General features: G+C 40.1%; 2 protein-coding genes across 6 annotated transcripts in view; both read right to left on the reverse strand.

Moving 5' to 3' along the window:
- The window catches only part of txnrd2.2 (thioredoxin reductase 2, tandem duplicate 2), a 29840-nt gene extending 18774 nt beyond the window's left edge, over window positions 1–11066 (reverse strand). The window contains exons 1-8 of the mRNA XM_080433081.1: window positions 10961–11066; window positions 9567–9632; window positions 8502–8558; window positions 8204–8348; window positions 6717–6791; window positions 5625–5703; window positions 5185–5247; window positions 4008–4078 (exon numbers count right to left, since the gene is read on the reverse strand). Coding sequence (XP_080289207.1) covers window positions 4008–4078; window positions 5185–5247; window positions 5625–5703; window positions 6717–6791; window positions 8204–8348; window positions 8502–8558; window positions 9567–9632; window positions 10961–11036 — 632 coding nt within the window. The 5' untranslated portion in view covers window positions 11037–11066. The remainder of the gene's footprint in view (window positions 1–4007; window positions 4079–5184; window positions 5248–5624; window positions 5704–6716; window positions 6792–8203; window positions 8349–8501; window positions 8559–9566; window positions 9633–10960) is intronic.
- A 1857-nt stretch (window positions 11067–12923) lies between these two features.
- The window catches only part of arvcfb (ARVCF delta catenin family member b), a gene marked incomplete at its 5' end in the record, with an annotated part of 301150 nt that continues 291538 nt past the window's right edge, over window positions 12924–22535 (reverse strand). For 4 of the 5 annotated variants that reach the window (XM_080432834.1, XM_080432831.1, XM_080432830.1 and 1 more), the window contains 3 exons: window positions 12924–16326; window positions 18908–19020; window positions 20112–20203. In XM_080432834.1, coding sequence (XP_080288960.1) covers window positions 18919–19020; window positions 20112–20203 — 194 coding nt within the window. In that variant the 3' untranslated portion in view covers window positions 12924–16326; window positions 18908–18918. The remainder of the gene's footprint in view (window positions 16327–18907; window positions 19021–20111; window positions 20204–22535) is intronic. The other variant, XM_080432832.1, reaches the window with a different exon arrangement.

Below are 22535 nucleotides of genomic sequence, written 5' to 3' on the forward strand. Positions count from 1 at the left end.
ACACTGTATGATGAGGCCTTGCTTTACTGCCTCCTCCACTCAATCCTCTCTCCTTTCCCCTCCTCAGGTCTCTCCTCCCCCAGCACTGAAGCCTGACAACTCGGCCGAGCCTTCGGCACCCCGTCACCCCCCCCCCCCCCCATGCTAATGCTAACCACTAAAAGCTCAGATAGCTGTCGGTCAACTCTCCTCACCATGTCCATGTAATGCACAGCTGCACTTAGTTCGTATTGTGCTATGGCTTAGAGAAGGATTAGGCTAGAAGCTTGAGCTTGATTCCATACTTTCATCTCTGAGGTACTGTCGTCTGCTTTCCCTTCCGTCGGCTCTTCTTCTGCTGTGTGTGTAAAACGGTCTGGTGTCTCCATCTGTACTCTAAAGCAGCACTTCTCAACCTCTGTCCTGAACACCCAGACAACTTGGAGCCTAGTTTGCGTTCTGACGCTTTGAATATTATTTTTTTCTCTATCAGTGTTTCTCGACTGGTTTCAAGCTGGGACCTGAATCCTGGGTTGAATGTTGATTGCAGACCCACGGCAACACTCGATAAGATTCTACTTCATAGTGTTCTGGTGTCTTTACTCTACATAAATAGTACCGTACACTACATCCAGTGGTGTGTTCTACCGTGTTACGCTATATACGTAGTGTGACCTGCAGAACATTTTCGTAGCCAAGCGTAGCCCTCTACTAACCATTTCATCCATTGTAAACGCACTAGCGTATCTCCACGACCACGCGCGTGTCGTGCAGGGAATGATTATCGTATCCCTCCGAAAAAACCTAGAACACACCACTGACTCCATCCATCATCTAGGGAGACAGTTGACTTTGATACAGTGAATGTCACCTCCTGCTAGGTGTCTCTATCCTGCACATCCCCCGTACTACCTCCGTCCCAGTGACATTGCTGGACTATGAAAAAGAATGATCTTTCATTGTTGTAGTTCATGTTAAATACCTGATGAAGGTCAGTTGGACCGAAACGTTGTAATAAAATACTTTTTTGCTGTAAGTGAAGACAGTGTGCTAAAGCGAGCGAGGCGCCGTGCCAGACTTTGCGAAGTTCGCTTGAGCTGACTCAGCGCCGTTCGAGTTATGTACTGATAGGGACAGAATCGTAAATCATGTTTTGGGGTGAGCGTTTGCCCCAACTGCCACTCAAAGCGCGTCCTTGCACAAGCGGTATAGGCTTTGGGATGACGCAATGCGTCACTATGCGACGCATTGTGAGCTTGTAGATCGGCTATTTTCAAACGTTTATTTTTAATTTTTTATACATTTTTAAAACTTCTGAAATGGGACATTCTGCATAATGAAGAACTTTTACATTAAGTATATTTTGATGACAATACTTTTGTGCTTTTACTCAAGTAAATTATGAATACAGGACTTTTACTTGTAACAGAGTGTTTGTTTCTACATTGCAGTATTGATACTTTTACACACGTAAAACATGTGAGTACTTTTTCAAGTTCAAGTTCAAGTTCAAGTTTATTATGTCCCAAATTGGGCAATTTATGTTACAGCAGATAGTAAGAAAGTAAGAAACTCCAACACACAGTAAACATACATACACAAGACACACATAGACATAGACATAATCACAAGATCCAGATAATAATAGCTACTCATAGCTACCTCCTCCTGCTGCTATTATTGATGGCACTAATGGAAGTAGGTACAAATGAGAATTTGTACCCATTGTTTTTAGCTGCAGGGGTCTTTAACCTTTGGCCGGAAGGCAAGAATTCATATTCATGATTTAGGGGGTGAGAGCTGTCTGCCATAATAGAAGATGCTTTCTTAAGCACCTGCTGGTCATATGACTCAGACAGCTAAATTGTACCCCCACCACTGATAATAGAAACAGGGACTACAATACAATAATGCAGGCTTAGCATGTGTAAAGCCGCTCAACAATCCAGTCTTTACAAACATGTAAGACTGTCTATCATCAATCAGTGGTGTCTGGCACGTGCTCAGTGGTTACCTGGGTTACAGTGACAATAGCAGCCACGTCTTCTATAGTCTGTCACTCAGGTGTGTGCGTGCTCTGTCACTCTATTAGACACACATCACTCACCTGGGCCTCCTCCGCTACCTCCGCCTGCCGTGCCAAATAGCCTCTCTCTCTCTTTCTTAGACCTCACCTGCACAGCTGACAGTTAGCTATGCAACACAATAACAACGGTAGCTTCTTTACTAGCCTTTGCAGCTTAGTGAAGCTATGTGGGAGGCTAATGCTAACTCATAGCTAACCTCTTAAAGCCCTGAGGGCAGACAGAGGGAGGGGACCCTTACTGAACTCACATCAAACACTCCGTGGCCTCAAGTGGACTTATCCGAGTGGATAATTCTGCTGCCTATACACACTTGTTTTGCAAAGAGGTGAAGGTTACAGTGGTAATTGTTTCTTTTAAAGGTTGTTGGCTGTACTGGGAAGTACGCTGGTGGTAGGGCCATTAAATAGGGCTAGAGGTTTGGACGATTCTAAAGGCCTTGGGCAGCCAGGGGTTTTCAAAGATACTTTATAGATATGATTGTTTAAATACCAGAAGTAGAGGTTAATATGTCGTCATAGGATCCAAGATTAAGGTAACTTATATGCACCACAGTATTTAAGTAAAGGGCAATCGGGCTATGTAAATTTGGGCTTGTGGCCTGTAACTGATTTGCATTACCGCTTATGACCTGTAACTATTTCATACTGCCATCTAGTGGTCAAAGGGAGCATATTTATGGTTCCAGGGTCCACCCTAACCCCAATAGTACCCTGGGAACATAGGAATTATTACCATAGGACCCCTGTCAAATGGGCACTAGTTTAATTGCACTATAATTAATTTAATATAATAAAAATTATACAATACAAAAAAGTTTTGAATTACAATTCATAATATGTACAATATGTTTCAATATACCATTAGTGTCTGAGAGTCATTCTAATGAGTACCACCATGTCATTATATAGCACTGTGAGGGCATCCACCTTGTTCACCATACCTATCATCAGCTGCCACCAGCTTGTCTTTGCTTTCTAATCATACATGTTATTGATTCAACTGTGCTATAATCACAAGAATACACTCATGTTTAATTTAAACCCAAAAACATCTATTGTAGGAGAGAATCATTTGACATTGGGGTCAATGGTGTAATTAAAGTTAATTCGGGGCTTTGTGAAACCCCCTGTGCTATGGGAGGGTGCACAGCAAATTCCATTGCAATCCAGCCTGTAGTTTTTTAGATATCTTGTGTGGGACTGGGAAGTGTTGGTCCAACAGAGGCGGACTGACATTATCATCCTTGAAGCCCCGCCGCTAATGGGACTAAAAACACCAAGCTAGATTCATCTGATGTCTGTATATCAGACAGTTCATTTCCCCATATCTGTCACCAGGGAACACAGCGCCCGCATAGCCCAGATGTAACCGCAACCACTAGTGACTGTGTCGGTGCTGTGCCAAGAGGAAACGTCGAGGGAAGACCAATTAAAGACGCGATGACAGGATGTAAATGGCTGGATTAAAGGGGTTGGTACCGTAAAAGGTCAGGATGCTCTCTGCTAATCTGACTCATGAGGCGACGAGAGCATGACAGGAAGACAGCAAAACAAACAACACGTCAACCGCTGAATTATTACAGCGCTACATGTTGTGGACGCAGTCTAGGTAGCTCAGTGAATTCCATTCGCCTGGTAGATTGATGGGTAGAGCAAGGCACTAATATTAATGGAGTAGGGAGTTAAAGTTCCTGTGTAATGCAATAGGTAGAGCAAGGCAATAAAACTGTATGGGTTAGGTGTTAAATCTTTGCTGATACAGTATATCAATGGATAGAACATAGCATTAACACTACTGTACCAGCATTAAAGGTTCCATTAGCACTGGGACCACCCATAGTCATGCAGGATACTGTAAACACTCAAGACAGAGTGACTTGGATAAAAGCATCCATCATTTTCATGCAGACAGATTGATGACCTCAGAAAACATGATACTCACGTTTTTCCAGGTGACTCCTTCAGCCAGAATATGTCATCGCTGGTGATGCCATGCTCCATGGCTCCAGGGATCTTGGACAGAGGAGAGAGAAGAGATCATGTTAACAATAAGCTTTGTATTTATATAACGTGTGCAGCTGTAAATAGTCCACCTCAGCAGAAGTATTTATTTAACTTAATAAATAATAAACAAAACTATACAAAACGATAAACTAAATAAGAGATTAGTTGGTGATACTGATATACTGGATTATATTGATCTAAAAATGGGACATTTCTTTGTCACAAAAACAGCCACACCTCACCGAATAGTGTACACAACAAATATCACAATGGAACAAAATACAGTGAATTCATTCGGGACATGTCAAATTAATCACTTGTACCCTAGCAGCTGGGACGATACGGGAACGTTCAGTCAAAATAGGTGAACATTCTGCAAAAATGTTAGATTGATAGATAGCTCACAATGCATCGCATTGTGAATGCATCGTGAGCTTGTAGATCTGCTATTTTTGGTGAAGAGCTTAGTTGTAGAGGGAGAAAATGAGGGTGCCAAGGATAGACCCCTGGGGGACCCCAGTCAGCAAGTTTTATGCGGTTTAAGTGGTTAAATTGGTTCACATGGCTACAAGGACACTGCAATAAGAGGTTTGTTATTTCCCAGTTTCACTGCCATGGGGACAGACATGGGAATAGGATGTGTCAATTAACACTTGCACCAATCCATCTCTGTAAACACACAACTTGCACTGCACCATTTGTAAATAACAAGCAAGCACACAACGTGTCGCATTGTGACCCATTTGTAGATCGGCTATTTAGTGTAGAGTGACAAAAGCAGGGGTCCTAGTATAGTAGAGCCCTGGGGGACCCTGGTCAGTTAAGTGGTTCAAAGTCTGGTTTGTAATACAGCAGCTGAAAATGTTTGAGTGTAAACTTGAACCAGACTGAGGGACAGAGGCGATTGTCCAGTACCGTGTTCAACCAGAGGATCAAGATAGCATATAAACAGGTCAAGATGTAAGATGTTACACGGTTTGAAACTAAAACAATTCAATGAAAGTAATATGGTGTTATTTGCTTTTGTCCTGATTTCATGGACAAGGTGAAATTTGGGTCGAAAACCAACAGAGAGCCACTTTGCCATGGCGGTGACTATGAGAAAAGACACTTACATTTGAGGGGTAATTAGGCCGTCCACCGGTTGCAATCACAATGTTCTTTGCGGTCAGGATCACCTGCAGGAAAGTGGAGGGAATCTCAGCATGAAAGTCATTGGGCACATTTTGTTAAGTTATATTTTGGGGCATTTTTAAGCCTTTGATAGCTTTATTGGAGAGATACATGTGGATATGTGGATAGAGTAGAGGAATGACATACTGTACAGCATATTGTCCAGCCAGTCGGTAATCGAACCAGGGACTCGCTGATGGTGGATAAGGGCATTTTGCAGATGCACTCTAACCACTTGGCTATCAAACATTCATGATTTAACTGTGCTTAATCACTTGCTTTTATATTGGCCAGGTTCTCTGGGAAATTTGATTTTACTCTCACTGGAACAACCTGGTTAATTAAATGCAAAAAAAAGGCTTTATGTGAAGAATCAACCCACCTCTTTCCCTGCTCTGCTCAGTCCTTTAACTGTGTGTTCATCCACAAGGCTCCCTTTGACGTTAAGGTACTTCACCTTTCTGTAAAACACCAGACAAACAGCTGCAATATTTCAGCTAAGTAGGGGTGTAACAGTTAATAGAACTAATTGACAATTTAATAAAATAACCAATTAATAATCAATCCCTATTTTGGGCCATGTCATTATAGGTCAAATGTATAAAAAAACATTTAGATAGTCAAAATAGCAGATCTACACACTCAGAATGCTCAGTTGTGAGCTCGTTGATCTGCTATTTTAACTGTTTTGCGACAAGGTATAAAATAGGGCTTAAGTGACTGATTTCTTGATATACTTAAATGTGCTTCTCGATTATTATTTGATTAATTGAAAGTCATAGATACAATAATCCTTGTTAATGTTATTATGTTGATTGTTCTGTGTTGTTAGATTATTTTATTGCCATTGCTGTGTTGTGCCTGAGGACCCCTCTGAAAACTAAATGATGCATCTCAAGTGGTTTATCCTCTAATTAAATTGTGAAATAAATAAATAACAAATAGAAGAAGATAATCGATAGTTGCAGCCCTACAGCTAAGCAAGGCTCATCCTTTGTAATCATATCATTGTGGATGCAAATGAAAGGCATCTTGTTTATTGCATGTGTTGTTCCTCTATTGTTCATGGCGGATTTCACTTCCCAAAACCAAACTGAGTTTCAGATGCTGTAATCATTTCTGATGAATGTCAATTAGGAATCCCACTGCATAGCGAGCGAGCCCTGTTGAGTAAGCACAGGCCCATTCAAATAAAAGTGAACAGCACCTGTTTGCCCTCTAGCCAGTCATTCAGTCATCATGCAGTCCTGGTCTATCTGTCATTCAGCTGGGTCCTCTGTGTACTAACTAACAGACAGGCTGCAAACCCTTTGGCAACATCTCTTATTGAGACAATGAGCCAAACAAACACAGACTAAATGTTATCCTCACATTGAACTACTTTATTATCCTGGGACTTGGTATTCAACGAGTGCAGATGTACAACAATTTTCACATATAGTACTGTAATAAGATGGATGTTGGGGTTGCTCACTTGTCCTGGAGTTGAACCCGGTGACCCCAGTTTAGGGACCTGACGTGATTCTGGATAGCTTCTGCCATGGCGGCCCTGAAAAACACAGAAATGGTACCAAATAACAAAGATGTCAGGGTAAAATTCAACCAGTAGGGCGTCCGGTTGGAGCAGGGGTAAAGTTCCTGCCCACCACTGTGGATATTTGGGTCTGAATGATATTTGGAAAAAAAAATAATATATATATATACAATAATTTATCAAAAGCAATGATTAATGAAGGGAGAAATTAGGCATTCAATACTGTGGTTGACTCAAAATGACACTGTGAATGCAGAATGTGTATTAAAGTCCAGTTACCAAGAACTAACATGTTATTCATCAGATGGTCTGTACCGTTTTTAAATTTTTCGTTTTTTATCAAGAAGTAAACATATTTTAATACAATAATGACTGACTGACTCAATTTGTCTAATTTGCATCCTTTACAGTTTAACCTTTTCATATCTTATCTCAGGTACTAGTGTAAATATGTAGATAACTTGTTTGGTTTTGTGTTCTCTTGTTTGATCCCTTCCCACTCGCCCCACCTCTTCCTCCCCCTCTTCTTTCTATGGAAATAACGTTACGATGGGAACGATGTACGAAAACAAATTTCACCCACTTTTTTACTCTGTAAACCTGTGATGTGACAATAAACCTGATTCTGAACTATTGAGTGTACATTGCGATGTCGATGCTGAGATGATATTTGTGCAGCCCTAGTTTGATTCCTGTGGTGCCTGCGGCTTGGCCGGGCATTCCAATGAACACAGTTGGCCGCGTTCACGATTGAGAGGCAGGGTGGGGGAGGACGCTGTCACTGCAATAGCAACTACCAAACTACAGGTTAGTTAGGGTGCCAGTTCAGCTGGGAGCAGAACTGGGAGGCGGAGCATGTTCCTCCACATGCGTCACGCCCTCCCGGTGAGCAAGTGAAAAGAAGTGGTTGGTGACTCCATGTTTTTCAGAAGAGACATGTGGTTGTCTGCACCCTCCCCAGACCAAAAAGTAGGGGTTGGCAGTGACAGGGACCATACAAACGTGGGGGGAATTGGCAAGGGTTAATTGGGGAGGGAAAAAAATAGAAGAAAACTAGATTAGAATAATTCAATCAATTGTTCTCCAACTTTGGTGCTGGAAAGTGAGACTACTGCTAGTTTTCTATTCTACCAAAAAGATAATTGGATGGATAGTTGGTTGGTTGGATGTTTTTTATAAGCAATGTCAATATGTCGTTCATCGTTTCTACCACTAGATGGTGATATTGCACTAGTCATTTAGTGTGTTGGTTTGATTGCTGGGCTGAGCAAAAGAAACAGAAAGTGACAAAAAACAAGATGATCAAGATGCACCTCAGTTTCATTGCAAATTAATCAAACAAAATGAGATGCATAAAATTACAGGTAAAGGAAATGAGCCAATACCAAAAACCCAGCCAATCTTCTTGACATGAGATAAAGACTTACCAGTCATGGGAGATTGGACCAGGTATCTGCCAGCCATACTTCTTAGCATCTTTGACTGCTGTTCCAAGCAGAGCAGCCTGGTGCATGAGCTTCTTAGGAATACAGCCAACGTTGACACATGTGCCACCAAGGCCCCACTTAGTACCTGGAGAAAATGTATAGTACTCAACAATGAGAGGCTTTGAAATTCCTTTCATATGCAAAATGCATAAGGCAAAAGGGAAAGATAATATAAACTACATTAGATTTAGAAAAATATAAAGCAGTGTGGGTCTGATGCAGGGGCAGGTTATTTTACCTTTCGCAGATGGCTCCACATAATCTAAAACAGCAACTTCCTGTCCCAACAGTGCAGCTGAAAACATGGAAGCAAAATACAGTGTCTTGTCAGCAGTAGCCTTTGTAAACATACTTTTTTTTTGTTTTTTTGTCAGCATCATCAGATTATCATTATATCATTATTGATTATCATGCAAAAACACCTGGCCAGGTCAGAAGTTCCTTAAAGGTATCATGACATTCATTTTCACTTTTTTTATTTTCAATGTTTTATTTGGGGTTTTATGACCTCAATTACACCCAAAAAAACTGAACTTAGAACATTCAGTGGATTTTCTGTGGTCTGGGGTTTTCTGAATAATTAGGCTGAAAAGTAATCTGAGCTTGGCCCTTCGACAGTGAGGTCACTGTCGATTAATCCCGCCCACTCTCCTCCTCGCCCCTCCCCTCCCCTATCCTTTCCTTTGGGGGGGGCGGAGCAGAGGCGATGATTGACAGGCAAAATCCCTCACCAGCGACACCCGCAGGCAAAGATTTCTTTTTTCATTGCAGTTGAAAAGGCTTTAGAAATGTGAGAGAAAAACACCTACCATTGATCACTGGAATGGAATTTTCACTTAAAACTTTTTGTACACTTTTGAAGGACCAGGACAAAGACTTTGAATGTTGTGTAAAAGTGAATGTCATTAAACCTTTAAGTGGAGCTCTTGCAAATGGTGGCACCATCGCAGATATAGTACAATAAAGTTAAGACAGCCAAGATTTTGATATGTCTAGCAATTTTGGGTACACTGAATACTTTGTTGTGATGTTAGAATTGAGACAATATAAAGAAAATGGCTGATGCATGTACACTACAGCACTAAAATATAAATAAGAGTGAAATTTCAGACAGGTACAGATTTCTTCTTGACAACAATGCTCATATGAGACTGAACAAACACTGAAGTTCTAAAGCTTTATCCACTGAGGCCCACAATTTCGCCCTCAGTACAACCGCCAACAACGCCTGGCAAAGTGTATGAAAATTCCCTTTAAAAATGAACAAAGCTGGACATATAGGTGAAAAAGAAAAGAAACTCACCTTCTTTGGAACAGGCAAGCCCTCCTGAGCCACCACCAATAACGACTAAGTCGTAGTCATATTTCCCTGTATGAGGACATATTGACTTATCAATTATAGGAAGGAAACCATTGAAAACATAAGAATAATTCAGCAGTTTAACATCACTATGCCTGTTGGTCACCGGCCTACTCAGGAACGATGCAAGTCGGGAATGATGCAAGACATTATTTATTACATTATTATTATTTATTACATTATTATTATTTTGGTTAAATGTATTACTGTCTCTCAGGTTAATATTGTAGGGCTATTTGTGAAATTGTGACTGACTTTGACAAACCCGTTATGCTAACGTGCATATTTTTGGATTGCATTGAAATGCACTGGCAAATGTTGGCCTCATTTGGCCTCGCACTTTGTTTGGAGCGTAACTGCTTAAACAAACAACAGAAGTTGTTCAAAGATTGTCTCTCCTTATCAGTTTGAGCCAAGGTGTGGTTTTCATTTAGTCTGTAGTTATAAATTCATACACAGTAAAAGTCTTAGTGTTAATTCACATGCATGTACAAATGGAACCAGATGGACCCATCATGTCATGTGTACCATACACTTTTCTGAGTTAAATCAACAATGAGGATTTTACAATATAGGCACAGAAAAGGGAAAAAAACAACTGCTAATGTTGGAAATGCAAAGTAAGACTTTTGGGGAGAAAGGATGCAATTACTGAGGGCGAGAAGTAAGTAAAGTAATAAGTAACGAGTTACTTTTGGCAGGGAGTACTATGTAAAGTAATAACATTACTTTTTAAACAAGTAACGAGTAATAAGTAATATATTACTAAGTAACTTGCCCTACACTGACAACCATATGCTTGGTTTTAACACCTCATGATGTAGACGTTTTGAGTAATCTAATAACAACTATATCCTTGTAATGTTACATCACTATTGGTGCTCTGCTTGAATCAAGAGGCTGGGTGACCATAATTGTATATGTCCACATGACATGTATGTACGCAGCACGCTTGCAGCTTTCAACACCAGACAGAACATGTTATTAATAATAATAATACAATGATAATAATAATAATAATAATAATAGTTTATGTTTTGGCTAGTGAATGTAGAAAAGCTGCGATTCCAGAGTCGGGACATCCAGCTTGAAACCTGGACAATCCAAACCCATGTTAACCGTAAGATGACATGACTATTTTGTTTAGATATTACTCTCAAGAGTTTATAACACCAACGTTACTTCTATGGATTTTATAACAGTCAGCACCTCAGCTTTAGCTACATACTACTTAACGTCAATAAACCTCAATAAACGAGAAAAAGTCCTTCATAATTGCTCGTATTATATAAGTTGATATTAATACATGTCGTTACTATTTTAATACTTAATGTTACCTGTCAGTTGTCTTGTTAAAAGGGTAAAACAACGCGTCCCTTTCCACCGGTGTCTGCCTCTACAGAGGGCTGCCATGTTGTAATGTTGTTGTGAAAGGACCCCAGCGGCAGCTCTATAGGCGTCTCGTGGTTTGCCTGACAGAAACTTTTATGTAAGGTCAAACCGTTTCAATCTTCTAGTCACAGCAGTGACACATTATTATCGTTATTATAATTTAGTCTGCAAGATAATTATTCAATAGAAAACATCACTAATTCATGTTGGGCAGCAATACACGGATTCAGCACAGACTTTTTTGAATATTTTGATTGAATATTTTATTAGGCAAAAAAAATGTAAAACAGCACAGTTACATTTAAAAATACTTTGTCTAACAGGTCCGTTCATAAAAGTCCTTGCGGACTTGTTTCCAATGAGGGCCTTGGTATTCAATTCATATACACTAGACTAGAGTTATATATGTCACAGTACGTTTGGAGAACCAGTACGATTGAAGACAGAGCGCTCGTTTTTAGGCACGGGGCTTCGGGGCGATGCGGGGCTTTTCGAGACAGGGTTTATTAGCGAGGCTCGCGAGGAGGACTCCTCCTTCTCCTTCTCCTCCTCCGTGTGTGTGTGTGTGTGTGTGTGTGTGTGTGTGTGTGTGTGTGTGTGTGTGTGTGTGTGTGTCAGGGAGAAACTAAAACAAAAGCCAGCAGAACACAATAAAAGTATCTTAACAGTCCACCTGATTCGAATGCTATCTGCATTGAATGGGGAAATAGGCGAGTTTATTAGACCTTTGAATGGGCGAAATAGGCGACCTACTTACCTACCCACGATTTATCAGACCATTCATTGGGTGTTATCAAGACATACTAACCTACCAACTGACATGACTTAATAGTTCAGTTTAGGTTTCGCTTTTGGTTTTGGACCCTGACGGAGGCGCGCAGTCACAGGCGAACTGTCACCCCGTGAAGGACCACAGAGGGAGCTAAGGCGACCGAGTTGCCGTCCTGAACGGTGTGACGTTCGCCTGTGCCTACTCAGCGCCGTTTGAGTTATGTACCGATAGGCACAGAATCGTAAATATTGTTGTGCGGACTGCTCCGCCTCCAAGTAGGTCAGTAGCTCCTGAATGAATGGTCTGATAAATCGCGGGTAGGTAGTAGCCTATTTCGCCCATTGAAAGGTCTAATAAACTCGCCTATTTCCCCATTCAATGCATTGATAGCACTCGAAGCCGGTCACACACGCGCGCACGTGTGTGTGTGGTCGCGGCAATATATGCTTGTGCACAAGCCTGGCTTGTGGCTCCCTCTAGTGTTGCTTCTACAGAATTGCTGGGTGGGTGGTAAAAACGAGCGAGCCTTCTTCAATCGTACTGGTTCTCCAATCATACTGTAACATATACACTAGACTAGACTAGAGTTATATTGGATTCAGCATAGACATGGGATTCAGCCCAGCACCATGTCGCTTTCCAGACCGTTGCTGATCCGGTCTGGGTCTAAATCAGATACGGAAAGTGGGTTGATTTGGAACGAAAACCAGGCTTTTCCGTCGTCGTGGGGAATGAATCATTACATTACATCATCACATACATTACATTAAGTTACATCATTGTATTGTATATTGTGTAAAATGTGTATTGCATAAACAAAATCAAAATTATTCACCATTTTCCAAACATTTTCGATATTTTAGAGCTTGTATCTTCTATTTTTGAATAGCCAACATATACATGGATAAAGTAAAGTGGTTAAAATGAGTGTGATACTTTATTAACCAATTTTACTGGGGACCTCCTGGGGTACGTTACATCATTCTATTGTATATTGTATTTAATTGTATTACTTTTATACTATATTATATTATATTATATAATAACATTACATCTTTGAGAAATGTATTTGTATTCTTTAAATGATGTTTATGAAAGTTATACAATGACCAAAACACGCTTAAGTTCTTTCCAGGCATGGTTTATTGAAAACACACCAAATGTATACTCTACAAACCAGTATTTTTATTATTTTTTTCTGTTATGTTTAACAAGCGTATTACTTGCCTCTGGGTATTAGTAAAATTAACATAATACATTCTGTCACTGTGGCATCGCTTCTGTTCGCTACTAAAGCAATAACAAGATTACTCCTCTAGTAAATTATAACCATTTTTAACGTCTCTATCTTTTTAAAAGTTTATAATACAATGTCATACAAGGCAAAAACCCACCAATAGTCTAAAACTACACAGAGGACAGTGAGTGAATGTGAGTGAGTGACAAAATGAGGAGTGGGGCAAACAGAGAAGGGGATGGAGACATGGCAAGGTTAAGGGGAGGAATACATTTATATAAAACACATCTTCATCTACCAATGGAAAAGGTTAAGGCACATGATAGTTACAAACACATCTGCTACTGAGTAGTACAGTTACTTTATTTTTGACGGTTTTGAATCAGTATAATATCTACACAGGTAGGTCTTGCTCTTCGTCTTGTCTGTTTCTTGCATTTAATATACATCAAAGTTTGCTTCTGTATTCTGGAAATGTACAATGTGCTGTACACCCACACACACAAAAAAACAACAACCAAGGACTTCCTTCATATGCATGAAATACAACTTCCAGATCCTTTGGTTTACTGCACAGTGCAGTCAGGAATAGACAGTCCAATGGACATGGTTCTTGGTGGCGAGGGTTCATTATTGTCCAGTAACAAAAGCATGCTCGCACACACGCACACACACACCCACACACACACACGCACGCGCACACACCCACCCACGCACACACACACTGAGGACAGACATAAGGGATGCTGCATGTAATTATTGTCTTTTATCTCTGAAATGAAAAGTTTCTACATAGATAAAGTTTTTTACTTTATTCATTTTTACCACAACATACGTCTTTGTAAACACTGTGTAAAATATGCAAGCTTTATAAAGTCACATCACAAAGAAAATCAGACTTCAACGCAGGCACATGCCATTGGCCTAGCTGACGCATGAGTGAGACCATTTTGGAGAGTCCACTCCCTCACTTTCCAGTCCACAGTGAGGACAGGACAGGGAACGGGAATGGGAGCAGAGTGTCCGCTTTGGAGACACAGAGAGACAATGCACACCACCACCGAACATCGAACTGAATGTGCAGTTATAGCGTTCTTATTAAAGCAACCCTAGTATATCACACAAAAATGTCATAATGTCTCTGCATTTCTACATAGCAACTGCACCCTCCTAGAACATAGAAAAAATATATATATATGATCAAACTCCATCTGGTATACTCTGTACAATGTGATGCAACGTTTTTTTTCTCTTTTTTTTTTACCTTTGAACCTGTACCCATCCTCCTCGATTCTCTTCCTGCACATGAGTGAGTTAGTTAAGATGCAATGAAAGCACAACTTGAAAACAAAAACCTGGCACTTGGAAAGAACATAATATTAAACAGCTGTAGTGTTTGTCTTCATGCATTGCTGCAGAGCATTCTTGTAATGATGCGTTAGTGAAATCAAAGCAGGATTCGTGGCTTCACCAGCAAACAGCAGCGGGTGTAAATGAAGGGAGTCCTAAACAATGCCATCTCCTGTCTATCCCTGCTGCTACCCTCCAACCACCTCTGTCTAATCTTCTGACCTTGAACTCTGGACCCCAGATGAAGTGTCCTGGTTTCCTCTTTCATTTCTGGTTGATTTGGTTTAAATATACAGGAGTTCAGGGTGTTCAACATGTACTCATTGCCTTTAGAAAGAAGGCTGAAGATAAATGTCTTCTTTTTTTTTGTTTTGTTCAGTCATTATTTTCAAGAGTACAAAATATAAATAGGTGATTGTTGGCATGAATTGACAAGATTCGATACACAATTAAGTTACGCGGTTATTTTTTGTTTACAAACATGACGACCCTTTATCAAATGGATGTGCTTTCCAAACGATGTGTTATGAATATACAACTAAGAAGTTTTGTAACTTTTTTTTTTCTTCTTTTTTTCTCCTTTTCTCTTTATGACCCTAATATACATTTATATAAAAACCAACAAAAATATAAAACGCTTTAAATCTATCCTTTCAACAACAGGAGAATAATCCTCTGCATCTCTCTCCAGTAACACTAATCATTTATAAACAAAATGTCTTATATTCCTCTTTTAATACATGTCATTGACAAAGAGTAACCAACTGGGAAACTCGTATGTCTTTTGTAGTAGCACAGCCTTCTGTCGGTTTTTATTCATATTACTAGTCTTGGTTTTCTTGTTTTGAGATGCAGCATGAACTAGCAACTATTTTCTTTTTGTTTTTCAGATGTACAATACACACACACCATGCCACATCCTTTACTCAAGAATACCACCTTGAGGGTGTGAGACTAGGAGCAAAGGATCTCAGTGCACACGTTTTCTTGAGAGAACCACAGTGAACCAAAGGATGTTTTTAGTCTGTCAGAACAGTCTGATGTAATTGCATGTTTCTACTTGTATGCTACAACTCTATCTACTGTGCACTTTCTCTCCCCACTCTCTCTCTCCCCCATCTGTCTCTTTCTCTCTTTCTGCCTCTCTGTCTCTCTCTCTCTCTCTCTCTCTCTCTCTCTCTCTCTCTCTCTTTTTCTTTTTCTATCTCTCTGTCTCTGTCTCTGTCTCTCTCTCTCTCTCTCTCTTTATCTCAATCATCAATCTCTGATCAAAATGACCACATTCTTTAACCCTCAGAATACACCAATCCTTTCTTCACTAAGATAAAAAATAAAAATAAAACATAAGTAACGTTAAAAAAGCAGAATAAAGAGGGAAAAGGTCACAACTACTGTAGACATAATTTTGATGCCTCCAAGACAGCGGAAACAAACGGCAAAAACCTTTAAAAAAAAAAAGAAAAAAAAAAGTTTGGCAGAAAGAAATGTCATCATTTTACATGTCTCCCATCACCTGCTTCTTTCCAACTCAATTTCTCTTCCTGCTCCATGTCTTCACCTTCTGTTGTCCAATCTCTGCACATCCTTCATGTCACCAATCACTGACCTCCTCCTCTGTCACTTTCCAAGTCACCAGCAGCTCAACGAGAGTCCACACTCCTAAAGTCACGGCACATCCAGTCGGAATGTAGATATGAGAAGTTTCATACTTCATGTTTTTTTGATAGTTTCAAATTTTCACCGAAAAGCAATGAGAATGCCAGCCGCTTGAATGTCACTGTGGTTATTCTTTCGCTGTGTTTATTTATTCATTTCTTTTTCTTATTTTCTCTTTCCTTTACAAAGTCCACAGACAAGTCAACCCACGAGATGAGCTTCGTGCTGTATGTAATGGCAGTGGTGATGTGAGATCCTCCTCTAGTTTGGGATGTGGTGCTGTCGTTAAATTAAGCCTGGAGCACAGGGACAGTACAGAGCAGGTGTTAAAGACAACAATACTACACAGTAATATCCTGTTAATTTAACTCTAAATGTAACTTTAAATGGACCCGGTAAGGGACGGGTCAATTTGGTTACATTTGTACACTCTCAGCGTTACAAATGGATAAATTAATTAACATAGAGGAGAAGTGTAGAAGAATATAGTACATTTACAGTATATACTGACTGACTGACTGACTAACAAACATAATTGAAGGAGTTGGTTCCAGAATGTCTACACATCCACTTCTCAGGGAGAATTTTCAATATGGTGGATACTTCATTTTGGAATCAAGCTCTTCAACTGGGATTTTATGCTGTAGATCAGAGGACGACATGACCAACCAAACGGAACGCTACGGCTGCACTTGGCAGTCAAAAACCACACATGCTTCAAACACATCACTTCACAAGGCAAGTAGAGAGCAAAGGGCAGCAAAAGACCGAAGCTTATTATGCTTGACATGATGTCCGTATGATATGATAAGGTTTGAATAGCAGCAGTGAAAATGTTATCGTGGCCGTGTTAAATGAAGCCCACCGTTTTCATTTTCAAAGCTACTCACCTGATAAGCGTACTTTTCATTCTAAGCAGTCGATTAACTTTTATTATCTCATTAATTCTTAACATTACCACCATATGGTAGTATATTACCGATCACAATTAATCACACAAAACTATTCAAGAGCATACAAGATGAGTTCTACGATATGAGCAGGCAACACAACGGTTCAGAATCAACCCTGGATGAATGTCTAAGATGACCATATCATGGGAGAGAATGAAAGGACTAGACTGATTATCATTAAGGATGATGACTGAGATGAGAGGAGAAAGAAACTATAAACTACTAGGATGAGTGATAGGAGGCCCAGCGGAATGTAGTACTAATGCCTACGCAGCCAGGTGGGGTGACAAGGAATAAGAAAAATGTATTTTAATTATGAAGCTTCATTATAGTAGCTACTGTACTAGCTTTGCACCAGTGTGAATAAAAATACATACATTTAAAGTAATTGATCACTATTTTAAAAGAATATATTTTTTAAAAGCCTATTTAAGCGATAGTGGAGACTAGATAGACAGGAAATGTGAAGAGGGAGTAGGGGAATTAAATTTAGCAAATGGTCTGGCCGTTCGGGAATCAAACCGGGGCTTGACCACTTGGCTATCGGGTCACCCCGTGAATTGTCACTTTCATGTGAACAACCAATGATAATATCAGTCAGTCAGTCAGTCAGTCAGTCAGTCAGTCAGTCAGACAGACAGACAGACAGACAGACAGACAGACAGACAGACAGACAGTCAGTCAGTCAGTCAGTCAGTCAGTCAGTCAGTCAGTCAGTCAGTCTGGCAACCAGTTCTCCTTTCTTGAACAGACCCTATTTCTATGTAGCCTCTACTTCTTAATGTATATAATATAACTATAACTATAACTTTATATGACAGGTTAATAAAAGCTCAGATCGACATTGAAAAATGAGGCATGGTTTACACTGAATTGATATGAAGTATTAATATCAGCTTAGACAGGTTGATTGAATAAGAACAGCAGGTAAACTGAGTCGAGGTAAATGTATCCTCCCTTACGTTTTTATCATACAAATTGATTGCTTCTGTCGATGTGTCCACATGCTTGGATGTGTGTGTATTTGTGTGTGAGAGTGCATCTTCATCTTCAAATAGGCATCCATTATTTATCTAAAGGAGCTTGATCTCTCTACCCCTGGGAAAAACTAAGTGTGATGAATATTGATAAGGAGTGTATGTGTTTGTGTGTGTGTGTGTGTGTGTGTGTGTGTGTGTGTGTGTGTGTGTGTGTGTGTGTGTGTGTGTGTGTGTGTGTGTGTGTGTGTGTGTGTGTGTGTGTGTGTGTGTGTGTGTGTGTGTGTGTGCGTGCGCGTGTGTGTGCGCGCGCGTGTGTGTGTGTGTGTGTGTGTGTGTGTGTGTTTAAATACAGTATGTGGGTTCCAAGTGAGTGTTAGTGTATCAATGCTTTCAAGAACGTTTGCATCACTTTTCATTTCTCATCGCTTTTCATTAAAGAGTAATAGAATATCCTTCATAATTTATCACCATTTCACCAACAAGGAGAATCATACGTATGTACAGCACATGTATACTAGATAGGTTTTTCCTGTAGGTTGACTGACTATAAAAATGGTGGTAAAAGGTCCATTTGGAGAACATTTGAAATGTTCTAAAAGTCATAATTCTGCATTTCGGGCAAATTGCATTGCTTTCTAATCGCTAGTTATTTGGAGTGAGTGGACACACACAATGTGCAATACTTTGTGCGTCACTACACCACTCGACAGTATCTTCCATATTCAGTGTTGTAGCTCCCATATTCTATGTTGTAAATTCTAAATTCTAAACCTCACATATTGTTTTAGTATAGTTCCGTTATCTGATAGCAGGCATGAGCGGGTGACAGCAGTGCAAGGGTGAAACAGGGAAAAAGACAAACAGAGGAGATGCTACGACCAGGACCAGATGTAATGGTGGTGACGGTGGAGGTTGTAGCAAGTGTTTTATTATCTCAGACCTACCATGCATGCATTTAGACCCAGGAGTCAACAGGCTGGGTCTTGACTTCACAAGCATCCACCAGATTGACCACAGGCCTGTTGCTCCTGATACAGTGTTTCCTATTTGTGTCATTCTGTGGCCAAGGGAGGAGTTAAAACAAACACACAAACAAAGAGCAAAACAAAAAGGAAAAAAAGGTCAATAAATTCCATTAACACACAAACAGGATCGGAGAGGCCAGTGTTAGTTCCTTGCCTTTAAGAAGCTTGAGGGGGAAAAAAACAAACCATCAGAATAGTCACTGTCAACCAGCAAACCGATACATGCAAATCAAAAAGGAGGGGAAAGAAGTTTTCTGCAGCCAAGTTGCATTCAAAGAAAGTGCAACAGCTCTGGGGGTGGAGAGACAGTAGATTTAGGAGACAAACTAAAAACAGACTGGCAGGACTGAACATTTTGAATGAACATTTTGAGGTCAAACTCTATGCTTTGATTATTCTTGTCTAGTGACGTGTTCAAACCATAGGAAGGAGGGAAATGTTACAGCATTTCCTCTTTAAAAAAACATCTGTATAGCTCCAATTATGGCAGCTTAAATAAAGAAACGTAATCTAAAACTGTAGTGTAATGTCTGAAAATCACTTGAAAGTTGCAAAATAATTTATTTAATTTGATGAGTAGGGTCTGAATAGTGGGTGGAGTCAGGTGATGCATTTAGATATAAAATAATAAAAGCATAAATCACATGAACTGACTTTCAAATCTTCTCTAGTCATTATTTAGATGTCTTGTGATATTCATTCATATAACATAGTATACATCAACCTCCACTCACTGACCATAAAATAATTTTACAATTACAAATGCATGTAACCAAGGTCAGACTTCCTCTGCGGACATTATCCTGCGACACATTCTGTTTGAGTCCTGGCCACCATTTAGATGACTGGCCTTGAAGACTGTCAGACAGGCAGAGAGAGAGCTACTTGATAATGCAGCAGTTTCTCCAGCAGCTATGCTAGGTTGTCTCTGTTACGAGAGACAGAGAAAGAAAGGTTTGGAGCTACAGTATAATAGTGTTTGGGAGAGACCGTAAAACAGACAATAACACCTTAACCATCTCTAATATTTATTTTCTTCATTTTCTAATATTATATTTCTCAGTTCATGTACTGTATGTGTGTGCGGTGTGCACATGTGTGCATGTGATGTCTGACCACGTACCTTTAAGGGCTCTCTTTCTGTCAGGTCCACTGTGCTGTCTCCTGTCTTGTACTTGCAGTCTTTGTCTCTCTGGTCGATGGTGGAGTACCCATCTAATGAGGTCAGAGAACAACCAGGTGCTTATTACACATGACAGCCAACCATAGACTGCAGCCAACCCACTGCTTCCACTTCTTGGGTTGGAATAAAAACTGGAAAAATAATTCTACAAAGCATTTCGCTTTACCCTGTACGAAGCGCAACGCATGTGGGATTTACAGCATCGGGTCTTAGTGTCAGAAGATTTTACTAAACAGACTTCATACTTTGGGTCTTTCATTGTTATTCTATGTTGTCTCATGGCAAAATTCCCAGCATCCATCTGGCACCTACAGTACAGCAAGAGGGCTAATACAAACCATGAAATGCACCGGCAAATTGACCTCTTCTGTGCAAAAATGTGCTCTCTCCCTCTTTCTCTCTCACACGCACACACACACGCACACACACACGCACGCACACGCACACGCACACGCACACGCACACGTGTGCAGTGTGCACACACACATCCATCTACTGTGGCTAGTAAGAGGAACAAGAGATTGGAAAGATTGGAAGACACTTTATCCACCCAGTTGTGCCATGTCAATGGCTGTGTCAGACAAACAGCTGTTATCACTGAATGAATGAAGAAAACAGCGGTTCTTTTAGATTTTTTGAAAATACACAGGGACTATACCAAGTTTCTAGGACCCAAGGGTCATTAAAAGTAGAGTTTCACTTCAAGCAAAAAAAGAAATAGAGCAAAACTGCTTCTCTCATGGTCCTCCATTATAATCCATTATTTTATTTTTTACAGAAGATGAATCAATGAAATAATCAGGGCAAAAACCTCACACTCCTCTTTGATATGCATGTATTTATTATTCATTATTAAACCAGAGAGCCGCCCACAAGTTCTGGTGTTCCAAGCTCTAACGAAGATTTGTACTAACATCTTGTCAAAAGAGGGGTCGTGCAGACAGCATCAAAAGTCTTGTTTGAAACTAAATCGTTGCAATTTGAAAAGATTATAGAAGGATTCTTTGCTGATTTGAAAGAGGAAAAAAAAACATATTGGTAATGGTGAACAGCTGATAAAAAAAATTTATGAAAAGAGGTGGGGTTCAGAGTACTGCTTTTCCAATCTAGCCTTCTAATCAGGGACTCATTTAGACCTGGGACACAGCAGGTAAATGCAGATAACTCTGGAAGGGTAGAAATCCTGAAGTAATCTAGGTCCCCAGGACCAGAAGTGACAACCTCTGACTTAGAGAAATGTGAGAGAGAGAGAGATCTACATCCTGATTGGCTAAGGATTGGGTCATGCAAACTGTTCCTCTTACCTGGACCGAGCTCATCCATAGGTATCATATCACCACTGCCACATTTCCTGGAGCCTGAAAAGCATTCATATGCTATTTGTAAAAAAGCAGCAGCACACACACCACAAACCGAGTCACTGCCAAAACCGTGCTGCTTTTCAGGCCAATGATTTCTCATCCAATGCTTGAATAATGCATGTTGAAAAGTGGGCAGGAACGAGAGCCGAGGTTCATGTGTATGCATGGCAAAAATAGAGAAAAAGTCAAAAGGGCAAAAACTGGAAGGATTAAAATGCTGATATGCCTGTCGACTCCTCTTTTGATAATGACGTTTGATGTTAGATGGGCCAATGTGATTCTGTTATACCACTTAAAATCTTATCCCTGCTGTCAGCGAAAACCTTGTAACTTATCACCTCCTACATCATTCTATAGTTTGTTCTCTGGATTTTTAGAATACTAATTGTTTATTAATGTTGTATTCAGGGTGGATAAAGCGTTTTCAAGAGTTTTACTTTACTTTTAGGTTTGTGTAGGTACTTTATAAGCACAACACATTTAATGAGTAAAGCCATAGATATAAAGGTATAGATAGGTCATAAGCAGCCACACAGTCACATTCTTTGCTGGAGGACCTGATGAAGCTCGTTGCTTATGGACACCATAACATATTCATATTGAACAAAACATATCGTGGAGACCCCGGTCGATTACATTTATCGATTTGTAAAGATTGCATCTTTACATTTATTTCTAAATTCTAAGTGAAACCCATTAAAACCCAACACTCATTCTTAAAAAACAAATGTTTTGATCCACTTGCAATCCACTCTCTTCTCAAGTCACCAAGTTGAGGGACATCGGGTTCACCACACAGTAGATGAAAGCAATGTGGTGAACATTGCTGCCAGAATGGTCATAAGAGAACATGAACATACATACAATACCTCCTCAGCCAACTAGTCTGACCTTCGCATACCTACACACATGGGCACACACATGTGTGGATACACTGTTAATCTTAGAGTTTGAACCTAGGAACCTACAGTAGCTGGATTATGCAGAAATCACACCCATTTGG

This window comes from Gymnoscopelus braueri (assembly GCF_963280865.1).
Source record: "Gymnoscopelus braueri genome assembly, chromosome: 7".
Classification (NCBI taxonomy): Eukaryota; Metazoa; Chordata; class Actinopteri; order Myctophiformes; family Myctophidae; genus Gymnoscopelus; species Gymnoscopelus braueri.